The 16336-nt window shown below is 51.7% G+C and overlaps 1 protein-coding gene across 2 annotated transcripts in view; it reads left to right on the forward strand.

Annotated features, from left to right (window-relative positions):
* PTPRN2 (protein tyrosine phosphatase receptor type N2) overlaps nt 1–16336 on the forward strand; it is a 981520-nt gene that overhangs the window by 913112 nt on the left and 52072 nt on the right. For both annotated transcript variants that reach the window (XM_033192278.1, XM_033192279.1), the window contains 2 exons: nt 6975–7048; nt 15427–15504. In XM_033192278.1, the coding sequence (XP_033048169.1) occupies nt 6975–7048; nt 15427–15504 (152 nt within the window). The remainder of the gene's footprint in view (nt 1–6974; nt 7049–15426; nt 15505–16336) is intronic.

Consider the following 16336-nt stretch of genomic DNA (forward strand, 5'->3'; position numbering starts at 1 on the left):
GTGGGCAGCGTGCCTCCTGAGCGGTGGCTGGGGTAGGTCTCGTTTTCATGACCCTCTCTGGATGTGGCAGGGCTTTCTGGATATCAGCCCCAGTCTGTCCCAGTCTGCCTAGATGCAGCATTGTATGCTGAGCTGTGGAGGCCCGTGAACGACACTCAGTTGACTTACCTAAATGTTAGATGATCTTTATAGCTTGAGCTGAGCGTCTCCTGAAGGCCTAATTGGAAGCAGAATGTCTGCCTGCTGACTAAGGATGGGAGCGTGTGGGAGGAAGAGAACTTGCCCCTTTAGAATGTGTTCTGTCATCGCACTGTTGCTGGTCTTCCAGCGCCCAGGTTTGCAAAGAATCAAGCCCATGTAGCTTCTCAGAGTATTGAAACAAACGTGGTCTGATCATTTATTCCTTTGCCTCAACTATGACAAGTTCAAAGTCCTTTCTGTGTGTGACCAGCTAGGACCCCCTAAGCAGCATTGATGGCCCTTGCTGACGGACAGCAGCCCCAGGATGTGCCTTTGCAGCCCTCAGACCTCGATGGACACCATGAACTCGGAACAGGAGCTTGTGGGTGCTGGTGCCAACTGCGGAGCACATCCTGGAACATGGTGTCCACTGAAGAGTCAGGACTTAGACCTTCTAGGAGCAAGACGCCGGCTCAACCTCTCCACAGGCCGCACCATCAACGTGAAGAAGAGGGTCTCCCGCCAGCATAAATGACTGAGCCTAAACCTTCACAGAAAGCAGAGGCAGTTGGAGAGCCCAAGAGAACATGTGAGGCCCCTGGGAGGAAGGAACCACAACCCCATTGCTGAGGTCTGTCAGGCCCCTGGGAGGAAAGAACCCCATTGCCGAGTTCCAGGACTCAGCGGTGGCTTCACAGATGGCCTCACGCATCCTCCAAACAGCAGCACCGTGGAGCCTGTGTGCTGGTGGGAGGCAGATTCTTGGCCCTACGGAGCAGCTTCCTGAGTATGGACAGCAAGCCAGGAGGCCTGGGGGAATGCCATCCTCAGAGATCCGTGTAGCAAGACGATGTTCCAGGCAGAGGAATCTTCCACACACTTTCCTCAGATGCAGTCGGCGGGGGGGGCACGGGAGGTTCTAGATCATGATTAATGGCTATACCACCGCTAACATGCTTAGCTTGGCCATCTTCCAAGGCTCTTTGCCCTAGTAATACTCAAGAAGAAACTGTGGGATGTGTGTCTTCTGTTGACACCTATGAAAATCGCTCCATATGTTCTGCCACCACAGGGCAGCAAGAACACACTTTGCCAGCTTGGCTGACCTACCCGTTTGGGTGTGTGTCCACCGTCATCTCAACCTTGCTCCTCATTGCTTGCTGTGTGCCATTTATCACAACAGTCCTGTGAGTTGTGTGTTATCCTGCATTCTCTGAACACTGAACAGTTTACCCAAGATCGCCCGCTGGCAAGCAATGGGGCTGGGAGTCAAACCCTGCACTGCCCTGTGGACCACGAGGCTGTGGCCACATGAGTCGTTCCATCCTTCTGAGCCTTAGTTTCTTCAGCCTAAAACAGGAAAGTAGTCCCTGTTCTGTCCATGGCCCAGGATGGCCACTGGGTCCAGGATGAGAAGAGGATCTAATCCGTGAAAATATGGAACATCTCAGAAATTTGAAATACTGTTTTTTTAATATTAAAAGAAAAAATTTTTTGACACAGAGTTTCACTCTTGTTGCCCAGGCTGGAGTGCAATGGCGTGGTCTTGGCTCACTGCAACCTCCGCCTCCTGGGTTCAAGCAATTCTCCTGCCTCAGCCTCCCAAGTAGGTGGGATTACAGCCTCCCATCACCACACCTGGCTAATTTTTGTATTTTTAGTAGAGATGGGTTTTCACCATGTTGGCCAGTCTGGTCTCGAACTCCTGACCTCAGGTGATCCACCTGCCTCAGCCTCCCAAAGTACTGGGGTTACAGGTGTGAACCACTGCAGCCGGCCTGAAATATTGTTGGACAGTGCACTAACACGTGATAAACACAGTAAAGGTTCAGAAAAGAAATGTGCACAGTGGGTTAATTTAACCCACTGAAGTTAACTCCGTTATAGAGCCAGGTGAAAGAAGACTCTACGTGAGTTCCCACGTTTTCCTGGTCTCTCAGTAAATTCTCAGACTACAGTTTTGAAGAGCACACCCATTCTTAATGGAAACATGAGGCTGTTATGAATTCTCATCCTGTGGCTCCTGCCATTGCTCTGTGTTGCCTCCCCAGGGAGGTATGATGTTTCATTTGAGAACGGGAGGGAGCAGCCTTCAGTTCCGCGAGCACAGGCCAGGGCTGATTGCGCGTGGGCCCACCCTGGCTTCATCTCCAGCCTGGGGTTGGCCTTGAGAGGCCCCAGGCCTCTGCCTCGCTTCACTTCATAGAACATGAAGGCCCTCCCCAGGCCTTGCACGTCAAGGAAACTGCCCTTTAGGGGACTTGGGAACTGGATGCCATCATCCCATTGGCTCTAAAAACATCTCATAAGAAGTAAGAGAATCACAAAATAGAGATTCGCCAGACACATGAACTCTCCGCATGAGAAACGGTTGCCACCCCATGCAGGAGTCAGAGTCCGCCCTCCACAGCCCGCAGCGTCCCTCAGCCCACCTAGGATGGCTCCAGGTGTTTCCCGGAAGTTCCAAATGACCCCATATTGAACACAATGACTTTGCTGGCCAGGCGCGGTGGCTCATGCCTGTAATCCCAGCACTTTGGGAGGCCGAGGCAAGTGGATCACCTGAGGTCAGGAGTTTGAGACCACCCTGGCCAACATGGTAAAACCCTGTCTCTACTAAAAATACAAAAATTATCATGTGCGGTGATGTGTGCCTGTAGTCCCAGCTACTCGGGAGGCTGAGGCAGGAGAATGGCGTAAACCCAGGAGGCGGAGCTTGCAGTGAGCTGAGATCCGACCCTGTCTCTTAAAAAAAAAAGACTTCCCTGGTAATTTCAAAAGCAACATGTTGACACAAAATCAAATATGCGATCAGGAAGTAGGAGCTCTCCAAAGCCCTGGAAGCCGGGTCCTCCACTCAGTGCCATCTTTAAAGGGTGACCTCGGGGGAAATGAATTCTGCTGAAACTATCTTCCACCAAGAAGCCCATGGGTTGTCCTCTGCTTGCCAGCAGGGCTCAGGTGCCCAAGGCAGATTCCCCCTCTGCCATGGAGAGGAGAGGGCCGGGCTTATAGAATGTATGTTTAACTCCCCAGGACTCCCAAGCTAGGGAAGCATTTTCTTAATTTTCCAATGAGAAAATTCAGCTGGCGCTTGTCTGCTGAGTCCAGTGGCAGTGGCCACTTTCCCTGTGGCCTGTTGCTCACAGGACCTGGTGGCAGGAACCGCTCGGCTGCGGAGGAGCTCCCAGCACGCTGCCCTGATGTCTCCTCTGCGCCCCACCCCCCACACACACCGGAGACCAGGCCACTGGTCTCAGAGCTCAGTGGGTACCATCAAAGCACCAGACCAACCCAGGTCAGGAGCCTGAGGGCTCCGAGCTGCGCTACCTCTTCCCTGCCCTGCTCCCTCCTGACCCTGCTCTTGATAAAGCCTTCTCAAGACACGTAAGAGCGGTCCCCAGTTGCTGGTCTCACAAGTGCCTAACGGTGGCTGTGCTGAAAATGAGGCAGGGCCCAGAGGCCCCTGGAAGCAGCCAGAGGCCCTGCTTTTATTCCCAAGCTCTGTGTGGGCTGCAGCACTGGGGCCAGCCCAGCACCTCTGACCACAGCCTCATCTCTGGCTGTGTTGTCTATGTGGCCCCACTGTGAAATTGGGCTTCTGGAATCAATGTTTGGAGTAGTGTTTGTGAGGTGTTCACATGTCAGAGTCCACCAATTTTTTTCTGATTATTCGTATTACAATTTCCTGCCACTGCCAATTTTCACTCTCCAAGAACTAATTTGTGCAGGAGCTAAAAGCCATTGAGTCCCTGGGATTTTTGCATCATTCACACCTGCATTCAAAGCTGACGGGATGATTTGCAGCTTCATGACATTCCTGAGGCATTCAGCTACATACAGCATGTGCATATGTACATATGCATTCTTCTCCTCTTTCTAGATGTTTTATCTTACCCTATCTTGTCACCCCTGAAAGAGGCTGACATTCCTACCTGAAGGAGGGTGTCAGGATGGCATCCAACCTAGAGTGTATTGATCTCTAGTGCATAGTACTTTCCTAGTTAAATCAGTTAAAACACTAAGTTTCCCAAGCCCTAGAATTTGTTGTTTTAAAAAATATAAGTAAAATCTCCAAGAAAAATAAAAGAATTGCATAGAAAAGCAGAGTCTGTGCAGCTTCACCAGCACCACACTGCTTCATGATTGGGGCCACTTCCTTCTGGGGCCAGCGCCCGCAGGAGGTGCCCGGTGAGTTTGGAGTTGGAGAACAGGTCCAGAGGGCCTCTAAGCACTGGCGTCCAAGGGCTCCAGCCAGGGTGATTTTGTTTTCTCAGAAGAGAAGGAGATCTGTGTTGTGTGCAGCACTGAAAGGTTTTCCCTGGGACAAACAGCAGCAGAGCTGAGACGCTGTCTCTCAGATTTCAGCCAGGGATGTCAGTGACAGGCCCTCTGGAGTGGTCACTACCATCACACCGGCTGCAGCAGGGAGGCGTGACCTGGGCATCCTGTTCCATGAAGCAGGCAGGACCCACTCCCACCCCACAGAGCAGCTGCAGCTGCCCAAACCGTAGCTGTGGACCCAGGCAGCCCTGCACTCTTGGGGACCCAGGAAGAAGATCCTTGCCCTTGCAGGAAGTGTCTGCTCCTGCTGCCTGGATTCTCCCTGCTGTTGGCACCCATGCTGATCTTGGAGCAAAGTCAGGGCCGAGCCCGGGCGCTGTCACAGCTCAGCAGGTGTGGGCACATTCAGGGCAGTGCTGACACACCAGCCCCCTGCCACCTCAGCCCCCTCTGGACTTTGGGCACCAACAAGCATGGGAGGGAAGCTGAGGGAGGGCTGAGGGCAGCTCAGCTCTGGCCGGCAGGTGCCCCTTGGCACAAACAGCCTGGGTGCCATGAATGGCAGCAGGAGGCAGAGATTCCTGGGCAAAAGGGGGTAGGTCCCCATGAGGCACCACCTTCAACCACCTTCAGGCCAGGGAGGGTTTGAAGGCTGGGGGCTGGGCTGTGAGTGCTGTGGATCAGAGTGGGAACTCATGGTGCTTTTTCTAGGCCTACCCATGGCCATCCATGGACCAATCAGCATGTACTTCCTCCCCTCTGAGGCCCATAAATGCCTCAGACTCAGCCAGAGCTGGGCAGACATGGGGATGACCAGCTACAGAGAGGAGCTACCCTCTCCAAGGCCTCCTCTCTGCTGAGGTCTGTAGAGACAATGGGACAAGCAGCCTGCAGAGAGGAGCTACCCACTCCAGAGCCTCCTCTTTGCTAGGAGCTGAACACTCGTCAGGACCCCCTGGCTGCAGAAAGGAGCTGCCCCCTGTGGGAGACTGAGCTGTTGAATTGCTCAGTGAAGCTCCTCTTCATCTTGCTCACCCTTCACTTGTCTCCGTACCTCATTCTTCCTGGTTGCAGAACAAGAACTCAGAACCTGTCTAATGGTGGGGCTAGAAGAGTTGCAGCACAAACAGGGCTGAGGCATGCCCCTTGCTCGCCACATTGTGGGTAAAGAGAAAGAGAGACTAGCTCTCTCCTTCTGAGAAGGGAGCCCAGAACTGGGAGCTCCCCAAGCCAGGCCTGTGACTCCATCTTTGGGACCCTGTGGTTCCTGGCATCTCCAAACTTCCAGGAGCTACCACGTTCCTCAGTGTCAACCATGGAAGCTGCTTGCCGCATGCCTGGTCCAGGCACAGCCTCACAGAGAGCCAGCGCCCATGCTGGCACCTGGAGCTGTCCACCCTGCTGCAGCACCTAGTGTGCCTGACTGTGTGGTGTGACCAGACCCCACGCTCCTCACACACCCCTCACCGCTGCATGCCTGATTCGCCCTTGGCAGGCATAGGACCCAGGCTGGTAGTGTGAGCCAAACGTGGCCTGCCAGGCCCAGCCTGAGCAAAACTTGGGCAAAGGTGCCACTGGCCACAGAGATTTCTGGCAGAAAAACAATACCCCCAAGATCCCGTAATACAAAGAGCGCCTTGCAGAGAAAAGGAAGCGGCCGCACACCAGGGAGGTGGGAGGTGCAGGAGGGGCTCTTTCGGCTTCTCCGCTGTGAGCTCTGCTGGTCAAAGTTTCTAAAAACAGGGCAAAGAGGAGGGCAGTCGCAGTAAGCAGGATGGGGGTTACCCCAGAACCAAAGCCAAGACAGCTGGTGTATCACAACCTCACAAGTGCCGAGCGTCCCCCCTGCTGTGCCCGGCTTCAGCAGCCGTCAGGTTAATCGGCCTGTCCAAGCGAGATTTTATGCCAGTCTCCACTGGTACATTTCTCCTCTATTTCCTCTTTATCTGCATTTTATTTATCTCTTACTCTCCTTTTAAAACTAAATTCTGGTAATCTTGAGGACTTAACTGTTCATCAACTATGAAACTTTTTATTTTGGAAGGTGGCTGATTGCTTAACGTTCCTATTTCTGTTTACCTGCTGTGTGTTGCCAAGTGTGTCTGTGATTTAAAGGCCAACATGGTGTAAAATTCTGCAGAGGAACCCCTGACCTTGGTGTGTGAACTCCACATGGGGGAAAACACCAGGATCTCTCCATTCTGCTGAATGGGAGCTTTGTGCCACTTCCCCACGTGCCGTTCATCTGCCTCCCACATGGAGGATCACAAACAGGGGAGGATGGGAACAGGAACATTAGAAACCACATTCAGGAGGGTGTGAGCAGAGTCCTAGGAGAGGACACGGGTGGGCCCTGAATCCTGGGCAGGGGTCCCACACTGCTGGGCTGTAGGCCCTGGGGCTGGTTGGGAGTCCCACACTGCTGGATGGTGGGCCCTGGAGGCCAGGTGGGGGTCCCATGCTGCTGGGTGGGCCGACGTTCCTCTGACCCCTGCACTGTGTCCTTGCAGATGACCACTCCCGGGTCCTGCTGAAGGTGGAGAACAGCCACAGCCACTCGGACTACATCAACGCCAGCCCAATCGTAAGTGTGTTGCCGGGCTTTCTGTCGGGCGTCATGGACACGGCAAATCACGCGGGAAGGTTCTTGGGGGAAATCGCATCCCCGCCCAGCTCGGCGTCTCTGCGGTGCACGGGACCCACTCTGCCCACTGGACTCCCGCCACTCCTCTGTTCCTTCACCAGTGGGGCTGTTTATGAGCTGTGTGGGTCCTGGCTCACGCTGGGCAGTGGGTTCCATGACTTGTAGAACATCCAGCAATGGTGACTGGACAGTTCCCTGACTAGAAGACATGGCTTTTAGGAGATATTCGTAATGGGTGTCGTTCCTCTTTCCTGGAGCTACTGATTTCCTGTTTATTCATTGGGCATGGGCACACTAGTCCTCAGTCTCCGCTTTTTGTAACAATCAGTGGCATGGAAGCAGGTCCAGAATTCCAGGTTCGTTTTCCTGAAGTTTTTCCAGCGGATGGGACCCTGTTTCTTAAGAAAGAGACCGTTTTTTGGCTGGTCCTCCCCCTGGGATAGACACAGGTGCAGTGGAGATCGGGCTGTCCTGTGTTTCTGTGGACAAGTGTAGTGGCAGCTCCTGCGCCATGAGGTGTGAGTCCCTGTGGCCTGTGGTCCTTCACTTCCCAGGGGCTCCTCTCAGCCCATGCCGGACACGGCTCTCACCCTATTTAACTCTGGACATCCCCCTTCCCTGTCATGACCTGTGGGGGGAGCAGGGCTGAATGGGGGTCTTGCAGCCCTCCCAGGGTGAGCAGAGGAGGAAGAGAAATGAGCGTGGAGAGGGCTGAAGCCACAGGCCAGGGACACTCGGACTGGCTGTTCAGATGAGCAGTGATGGTGGCAGGTGGCGGGGGTAGGATGGGACACTGTCCAGGGCCAGGGCTTTGGAGACCTGGTGGATGGCATTTTAAACCAGCAGTGGAGAGGCTGGGGCTCCGTGCAGATTTATGGCAGACACTGGTTGCCATGTTTGCCCCTTTAAACAGCTCTTCTCAATTCTGGTCTTCAGGGAACATGAGGACATCTCACTAAAATTCCACATTCACCTTTAATCAAACACGGTGCCTGCCGGATGCGACACTGTTCTAGGGCTGAGTAAGACAGAGCAGGTGATCAAGGCACAAATCACACCCTACGGTGTCTTGAAGTTTCTTTGCTCATCCATAGGGAGCTTTGGATGAAATTATTGGCCCAACTGCCTGCAGGCCGCGGCCACTGATGGCGGACAGTGCTCAGCTCTCGGCTCTGCTAGTCTCAGTGGCCACTGATGGCGGACGGTGCTCAGCTCTCGACTCTGCTGGTCTCAGTGGCCACTGATGGCGGACGGTGCTCAGCTCTCGGCTCTGCTGGTCTCAGTGGCCACTGATGGCAGACGATGCTCAGCTCTCGGCTCTGCTGGTCTCAGCACACCCGTGGGATAAAGCACACTGGGAAGATGCCCACGTGCCTGAGCCAGACCCGGCACTTCACGGCCCACACAGTGAGCGTGTTCGGCTTTGAGAGAGTGAATTCAAAGTGAAGAACTGGTCTAGTGTACTTGGTCTACACCACCTGAACCCAGGTTTCTATTTATGTGTTCATTCTTAAGAAGGAATCACTTCCTTCCAGCAGAAGTTGACTCCCAACCTTGGTTCCTTCTGGGTTTCTAAGATCCTCATTCATCTTCCTTAATAAGATGTGATGCATGTAATATTTTTCTGTCATCAATTCTAATTCAAAAACATCAAACCAAAGCCTCACTTATGTGCCAGCCTCTCACTTGATGAACAGAACATGCGTTCTTGTAGAGCCAGGTGTGCACGCCTGGATTCCGTTCCTGTACCATGTGCAGCAGAGTTGGCAACACGAAACTGTCCGAAGGAAAAGAAAAGCCATGTTGAGGTCCCTTTTCCCTGAGATGAACCGTTTGATGAGGCCAGAATGAGGAATAAAGCCATGATTCACAAGCCTAAAAGACGAGAGTTCAGCGTTGCAGCTGGGCCCAACTCTCCCCCACTTGATGGGTTCCAACTTGCAGATGTCTGCGCTATTCCAGGCCACAGCCAAGCCAACGTGGGCAGCAGTACCCAGGGCAGCAACTGTGTCGAGCTGGAAACGGTGGACAACTTTCATGCTCGTGTGGGAACCAGAGGGGGTGTGTGTTTGGGGGGTGAATTCCTGCACATTCATGCCGCTCCCTCTCCAGGCCTTACTGGGCAAGAGCTTGGGTGAGAAGATGAGGCCAGGAGGGAGAAGTAATTCTGTGGTACCTTTTATATCTTTCCTTTATTTCATACCACAATTTTTTTTTCCAAATTTGGGTTGTAAGAATGAAGCTGAAGAAATCGATGGTGACTCGTCTTTATGAAATAGCTGAAGGTACAATGATAATTACCTTCCTAGTGGCAGCTGAATGAAAAGCTTACAATTACAGCAAAGGAAGGCCCTGGCTGTGCAGGATAAAACTATGATAATTACATCTGTCATATTTGTACTTAGTCCTCATTACATTTCAGGGAAGGCATCCAGTAGTAAATAATGTGCAATCTTTGCTTTTAAATCAGAGGTCATGAAAGTCAATGGGAATTCTGTTTTCCCTCATAGGTTGTCTGAGAGAGAAACCCATGAGCTACATTTAAAACAGCCTGGTTATTACTGAGGACACCAAGTTGAGAAATGGTGTTCATGTAACAGCCCACTCAAAGACAGCACACAAGCTTTATTGCCAGGACAACCCTGAAACTCCCAATGACACTTAAAAATCAGCTTAATTCTTCATTTCACTAACGGGGAAAAAAAAACATTGTTTAAAGTTTTAATTCAGAATGCATTTACCTATGGTAAAGGACAGAGTGGCTTTTCAGAAAAGGAAGAGAGGTTGGATGTTCTGACTAGCATAAGAAATTGGCCAAATATGGGAACCACTTCAGTTATTTACAATCAAACTTCTGTGTATAATAATGGTTTATATTCAGTATATTACTGAAGTAAATCTCAACTCCTAAGAATACAATATAAAAATATTTCAAGTTCAAAAGTCCATCTCCTGACCGGGTGCAGTGGCTCATGCCTGTAATCCCAGCACTTTGGGAGGCTGAGGCGGGTGAATCACTTGAGTTCAGGAGTTTAAGACCAGCCTGGCCAATGTGTTGAAACCCCATCTCTACTAAAAACACAAAACCTAACCAGGCGTGGTGGCTCACACCTGTAATCCCAGCTACTCTGGAGGCTGAGGCAGGAGAATCATTTGAAACCACGAGGGAGAGGTTACAGTGAGCTGAGATCGTGCCACTGCACTCCAACCTGGGCTAAAGAACAAGAGACCCTGTATCAAAAAAACAAGTCAATCTCCCATTGATTACCGAAGCTACAATTTCCCAATAAATTCCCATATTAAGACTTAGTATTTGGAAAAGGGACTTGACAAGTCAGATGTTTGTTTGTTTTCAAGAAAACATTTCATGAAATTTGCTTTAAATGTTAGGAAAGGCAGGTGGAGAGGTGAGCAGGTAGAAATACCTGCAGATGAGGCATGTACTTATCCTTTGCGCAAGATTTCAGACTAAAGACGTGACACCCCCCCGCCGTGTCCTTCCCCAAAGCCAGCCAGATCATCTTAAGATGTTTAGGTCATGGCTGCCCCAGGCCGGGGTTGGTTTGGGAGCAGAAACTGGCGTTCCCTTCACCTGCCCCGCAGTGGGTTCCTCTGCCACCATCGAGGCTGTTGAGGACTACAGAACACAGTCCAGTGGTCCTGACATGCTGAGTGCTTCATTTCTAAAATGAACTTTGTTTGGAATATTGGGGAAAATGTGGCTAAGTTTTTCATGCAGATTAGAGTTTGTAAAGATCCTTGTTTAGTAATTATCCTCCGATAGCATAAGGCGCATCACTAGGCCGTCTTTACACTGTGTATTCAGAGAGACAGAGGAACACACCTCACTAGCCTCCTAGTTCGTATGACATCTTCCTAAGAATCAGTTGACTAAGGGATAATAGAGTCAACACAGACAAATGGGTTTTATTTTTATTTTTAAAAAGTAGGCCGGGCGCAGTGGCTCACACTTTTAATCTAGGCACTTTGGGAGGCAAAAGCAGGTGGACTGCCTGAGGTCAGGAGTTCGAGACCAGTCTGGCCAACATGGTGAAACCCCATCTACTAAAAATACAAAAATTAGCTGGGTGTGGTGGTGCATGCCTGTAATCCCAGCCACTGTGGAGGCTGAGGCAGAGAATCGCTTGAACCCAGGAGGCAAAGGTTACAGTGAGCCAAGATAGCACCACTGCACTCCAGCCTGGATGACAGGGTGAGGCTCCATCTCAAAAACAGAAAGTAAAAACCGAATTATACTCTTAATTGTACTTGGCTTCTGGCCATTGATTTTCATGAAGTCACTTGGAATGAGTCACACTGGATTCTCTGTGGTACCGGCCTCTCCGGGTGGGATGTGTTGCCGCGGAAGCCCCCATCTTGGGAGAAAACGCTCGGAAATGACTGCACCTCACCATTCAGACGCTTGGCCCTGCACACCACTGGAGGGCACGGCAGCTCTGTGCTTGAGGAAGCAGTGTCCTTCCTTCTTCTGTGGTTCACTGAGGACAGCATGGACACATGTTCGCGGGCCGCAGACCACCCAACAACTTGGCGTTCACTGAAAAAGTTTCAGGATGACCACCTACACCAGGACACACACATAGACACAGATGAGTCTGCGCATGCATGTGTGCTGGAATCCAGAGCTAAAGGACACTTAGAAACTGCATCATCCAAGCTCCTCATTCCCTGAGCACACCGCCGTACAGATATCGGGACTGAGGCCTGGAGACTGTGACATCCAAGCCCCTCACTCCCTGAGCACACCCGCCGTACAGATATAGGGACTGAGGCCTGGAGACTGTGACATCCAAGCTCCTCACTCCCTGAGCATACCCACTGTACAGATATGGAGACTGAGGCCTGGAGACACGGACAGGCCTTTTCCCACAGTCAGGCAGTTTGTGTCGGGAACATAACAGTCATACAAATAAAAAGTATATTGCAATGAAACAGAGCAATGAGTAGGAGGCGGAGATTAAGAACGAATATCGGAGGAAGCCAGAGTGGGTGCTGTGTCATCACTGAGCGAGAAAGGTGGAGGGACACACACCTGCCACGTCGTGTCGTCAGGCAAATGCCCTCACTGGAAAAAGCAGTGCTAGTAGAAACTCACTTGATTTCCTCCACAGTCACTTATCCTGCCTGAAAACCTTAAATGTAATAAAATCTCTGCATGGCCAGTTAAGTATTTGCTTGACTTTTCCTCGAAGGCTGCGTGAAATCACAAGGAGGCCGCCTGTGGCCTTCACAGTTGCCGCTTGCACAAAATCCTTCCGCCCAGAATCATTTTCTGTTCAACAGAATGTGCCAGGAATTAAATGATTGTAATTGTCTCCTGAATTATTGTGAAACCGATAACACATGTCACCACTCGGATCATCATGCTGTTCCCACCTTGCCAGTGGCCCCCAAAGGACGGCAGGTGGGCAGGAGGGAGGTGAAGCCGGTCCGCACTCCCTCTGCGCAGCCCGTGCTTCGTGTTCAGCCATCCCCTTGCAACACCCTGGCTGCATTTGCTTCTGTCTTGGGCATTGGAACAGGTGATGGCTGTGTGGACTTTAGGACACCTTAACAATTCAGACCTAACTCAACAGTCACCTTATCGACCCTCCTGCAACCCTGTCCAGAATTTTACTTTCAATCACCTTTTTCTCATTTTGAAAGCAACTAAATGTGCTAGTTTTGAACATGCTTACAATTTTAAAATGTGTTGTTGTAGAAATTGCTCTGGAAAAAAAAAAAAAGCACATTTAAGAAGGAGGTGGGATTTTCCTTTTTATGCATTACTATTTGCAGGGAAGAGACGGGGTCTCTGTAAATAGCTGTCACCCCCAACAAATGCATATTTCAAAAAATCAAAACTCCTTATTTCTGCTAAGCATTTTTCTACTGAAACATTCTAATTGGGGCTTTCAGTGGCAGTAACATAATTTTACCTGTATTGTGTGTGTTGTGGCGAATTTCAAAACGAGGTCCGGTTTTAATTATGAATCACTAAATCAGATGCACAAAAAGCTTTTCTCCCTGCCTCCCCCCAGCCCCCGGCCAGCGTCACCGTGTTGTTCTGTGAGAATAACTTACATCTGTTCCTTTATGCTCGCCCCTCTTTTATGGTGAACATAATTATAAGGTGCATTTGGTGCCTTCTTTTGTGCTGACAGCCGTCATCTCTGGGGCTGGTGACGGCTGCATGGGGACTCACTGGCTCGCTGTTAAAGAAAACGTGCCCCACGTCAGCTTCCCAAAAGCAGCAGCGCTCAAGGTGACACTGGGGCCACCACTGATGTCCTCATGCATTGGCTTAAAATTACATAGGGTTAAAACTTGCTCGTTTTTCACTGTGTTAAGAAATTTATTCTTTTTGGTTTTTTGGGGGGTTTTTTGTGATGTAAAAAATAATTTTTTTTATTTTTTTATTGTTCGTTATACTTTAAGTTCTAGTCACTCATAGGTGGGAATTGAACAATGAGAAATGTATTCTTAATAATTACCTTGAAATCTGGAGCATCGTAAATCTCGAATCAAACCCTGATAGCAAAAGAGTACATTTTAGTCCTAGACACAATAGAAGGAAAGACTGTGCTTCGGCTGCACAAGCAGCTGCCTCCCCAAGGTGAGGTTCCCCCAGCGCAGCATCCAGCTCTCTGGGAGTCAGTCTCTGCAGATGCTTCTGGGAGGTGTGGGGGAGGAGCTGGTGAGTCCTGGGGATGATGGAGATGACCTGGTGTCTTCATGTCCTTTGCAGGGTGGCCTGGACTTGCCCTCTGGGAGACAGAGCCGCCTCCATCTGACTCCCCTCAGCAATGTGCTCAGATCCTGCTTTGCCTCTCGAGGCTTTGTCCTCATGTTCTTTTTTCTTTTTTTCTGTGCTTAATCTTCGAAATAAATGTAATAATTATGGTCTTCTAAGCCAACCTTCTCCCATTGGAGCTAGCAGGATGCGTTCGGACAAACTGGGGAGCCGGAGAGTCCACACCTGCGCTCTTTGTTTCTGGTCCCTGCCTGGTGAGGAAACAGAACAGAAAGCCACTCCCAGCAAGGCCCTTCCGCCGCGGCTCTGCCCATGCACCCTTCCGCTCTGGCTCTGCCACAGACCCAGGCCCAGGCCAACCAGCTCTGCCCATGCCCCCTTCCACCCTGGCTCTGCTGCAGACCCAGGCCCAGGCCAACTGGCTCTGCCCATGCCCCCTGCTGCCCCGGCTCTGCCACAGACCCAGGCCCAGGCCCAAGCCAACCAACTCTGCCCGTGCCCCCTTCCACTCCGGCTCTGCCCGTGCCCCCTTCCACTCCGGCTCTGCCCATCCCCCCTTCTGCCCCAGCTCTGCTGCAGACCCAGGCCCAGGCCGACTGGCTCTTCCCGTGCCCCCTTCTGCCCAGGCTCTACCGCAGACCCAGGCCCAGGCCAACCGGCTCTACCCGTGCCCCCTTCCACTCTGGCTCTGCCCATGCCCCCTTCTGCCCCAGCTCTGCCACAGACACAGGCCCAAGCCCAGGTCGACTAGCTCTGCCCATGGCCCCTTCCACCCTGGCTCTGCTGCAGACCCAGGCCCAAGCCCAGGCCAACCAGCTCTGCCCATGCCCCCTTTCCAGGATACACAAAAACAAACCCCCACACACGACAAGTTAACTCCAACAGGGAAGCAGGAGGTAGCGCTGGTTCGTTCTCCCAGGACGCTGGCAAGTTTGTCCTTGGGGCCTGGAGGAACCACGTTCACACTCTCCATTGAGAGCCTAGAGCTCAGCCTCAGCCCAGCCAGCCCTGTGTCTCTAGCAAGAAGCTCGTTCTCCTGAACACAGGGCAGCCTGGGTGGGCTCTGTGGCCAGGAAGCTCTGGGGTCACTTGCAGGCTGGAAAGCTCATCCATGTCATGGGGCCGTACCTGCTGAGTGGGCTAATGACAGCTGTCTGCACTCCTTGGGCTACTGGTCTTCATTTCTGTTGATGCCACTCTTAGAACCGCAACCTCAGGTATAAGGAAAGCATTTCAGACATGGTGGCTCAGCTCGGGACGGCTGGGTCTTCAGACGCGGTGGCTCAGCTCGGGACGGCTGGGTCTTCAGACGTGGTGGCTCAGCTCAGGATGGCTGGGTCTTCAGACGTGGTGGCTCAGCTCGGGACGGCTGGGTCCCCATCTGTGCCAGGTGCTCGTTTGAATCAGCAAAGGGCAAGTTGTGTGTTGCTCAGCTCAGGAGACGCCACCCTTCCCTCCTCCTGAACCCGGGCTCTGCTTCTGGGCTTCCTAACCTCTGGGTTTCCTAACCGCCGGGCTGCCTAACCTCCTGGCTAACCGCTGTCATGTGGTCTTGTCTCCGCAGATGGATCACGACCCGAGGAACCCCGCGTACATCGCCACCCAGGGACCGCTGCCCGCCACCGTGGCCGACTTTTGGCAGGTGAACTTTTTAAAATTAAAATCTCTCTGAAAGGAAGATCTCAATAACTGGGTCACAAATCGTGTCTTGAATCTGATTAAGCCAATCAAACTTCTTACAGACACTCATCAAATGTTATTTATATCAGAATTTCAGTCCGTTCGTATTTTTTATTATCAATCTTTTGTTTTCCAAAACTTGAGTATGAAAAAATTCCCTTTGAGAGATGTAATGTTTTCAAGATCATTACTTTTAAGCCACTTTACATTTGCATTTTATAAAACAGCGAGGATAAAGTTAGTAAGTGTTTACATCATTCCATGTTATTGAAAAATGAGCCTGTTTTCCATGGTGTTATGATGATGGTCACAGCAGGGCCCCCATGCAGTTTATCCTCCTCTCCTCGAGTCCCGCAGGGCTTCTAAAGGCCAGGCGGTGCTTCTCTACTCAGCGCAAGCCCAGGTCACACAGACGGAGGCACAGACGCGAGGGCTGATGTGAACGTCAAACGTCAGCAAATAGAGCAACACGCAGAGGGCAGGGGGGTCTTCCTTCTCCAGCTGTCCCCGGGTACCCCCTCACCAGCCACATGACAAAGCTGAATAGGAATGGGTTCTGGAACCTGGAACGTGGCCGTGAGTTACCACAGGAGCACAGGCGCTGGCCACATGTTGGGCACACCAGCCGTCCCCGAGCCTGGCAGAGAGGATCTCCTAAGGAGATTCGAGCCGGGGACAAAGGTGGGAAGCAATGCAGAATCCCACGTGGCAGAATCCAGGCAGGGAGGTACCTGTCGCAGCAGTGATGCCGCGACCAGGCTGCAGCCTCCTGGCGATCCACAGCCTGGGCCTCC

This window comes from Trachypithecus francoisi, unplaced genomic scaffold (genome assembly GCF_009764315.1).
Source record: "Trachypithecus francoisi isolate TF-2019V2 unplaced genomic scaffold, Tfra_2.0 Lachesis_group4, whole genome shotgun sequence".
In the NCBI taxonomy this organism is placed as follows: domain Eukaryota; kingdom Metazoa; phylum Chordata; class Mammalia; order Primates; family Cercopithecidae; genus Trachypithecus; species Trachypithecus francoisi.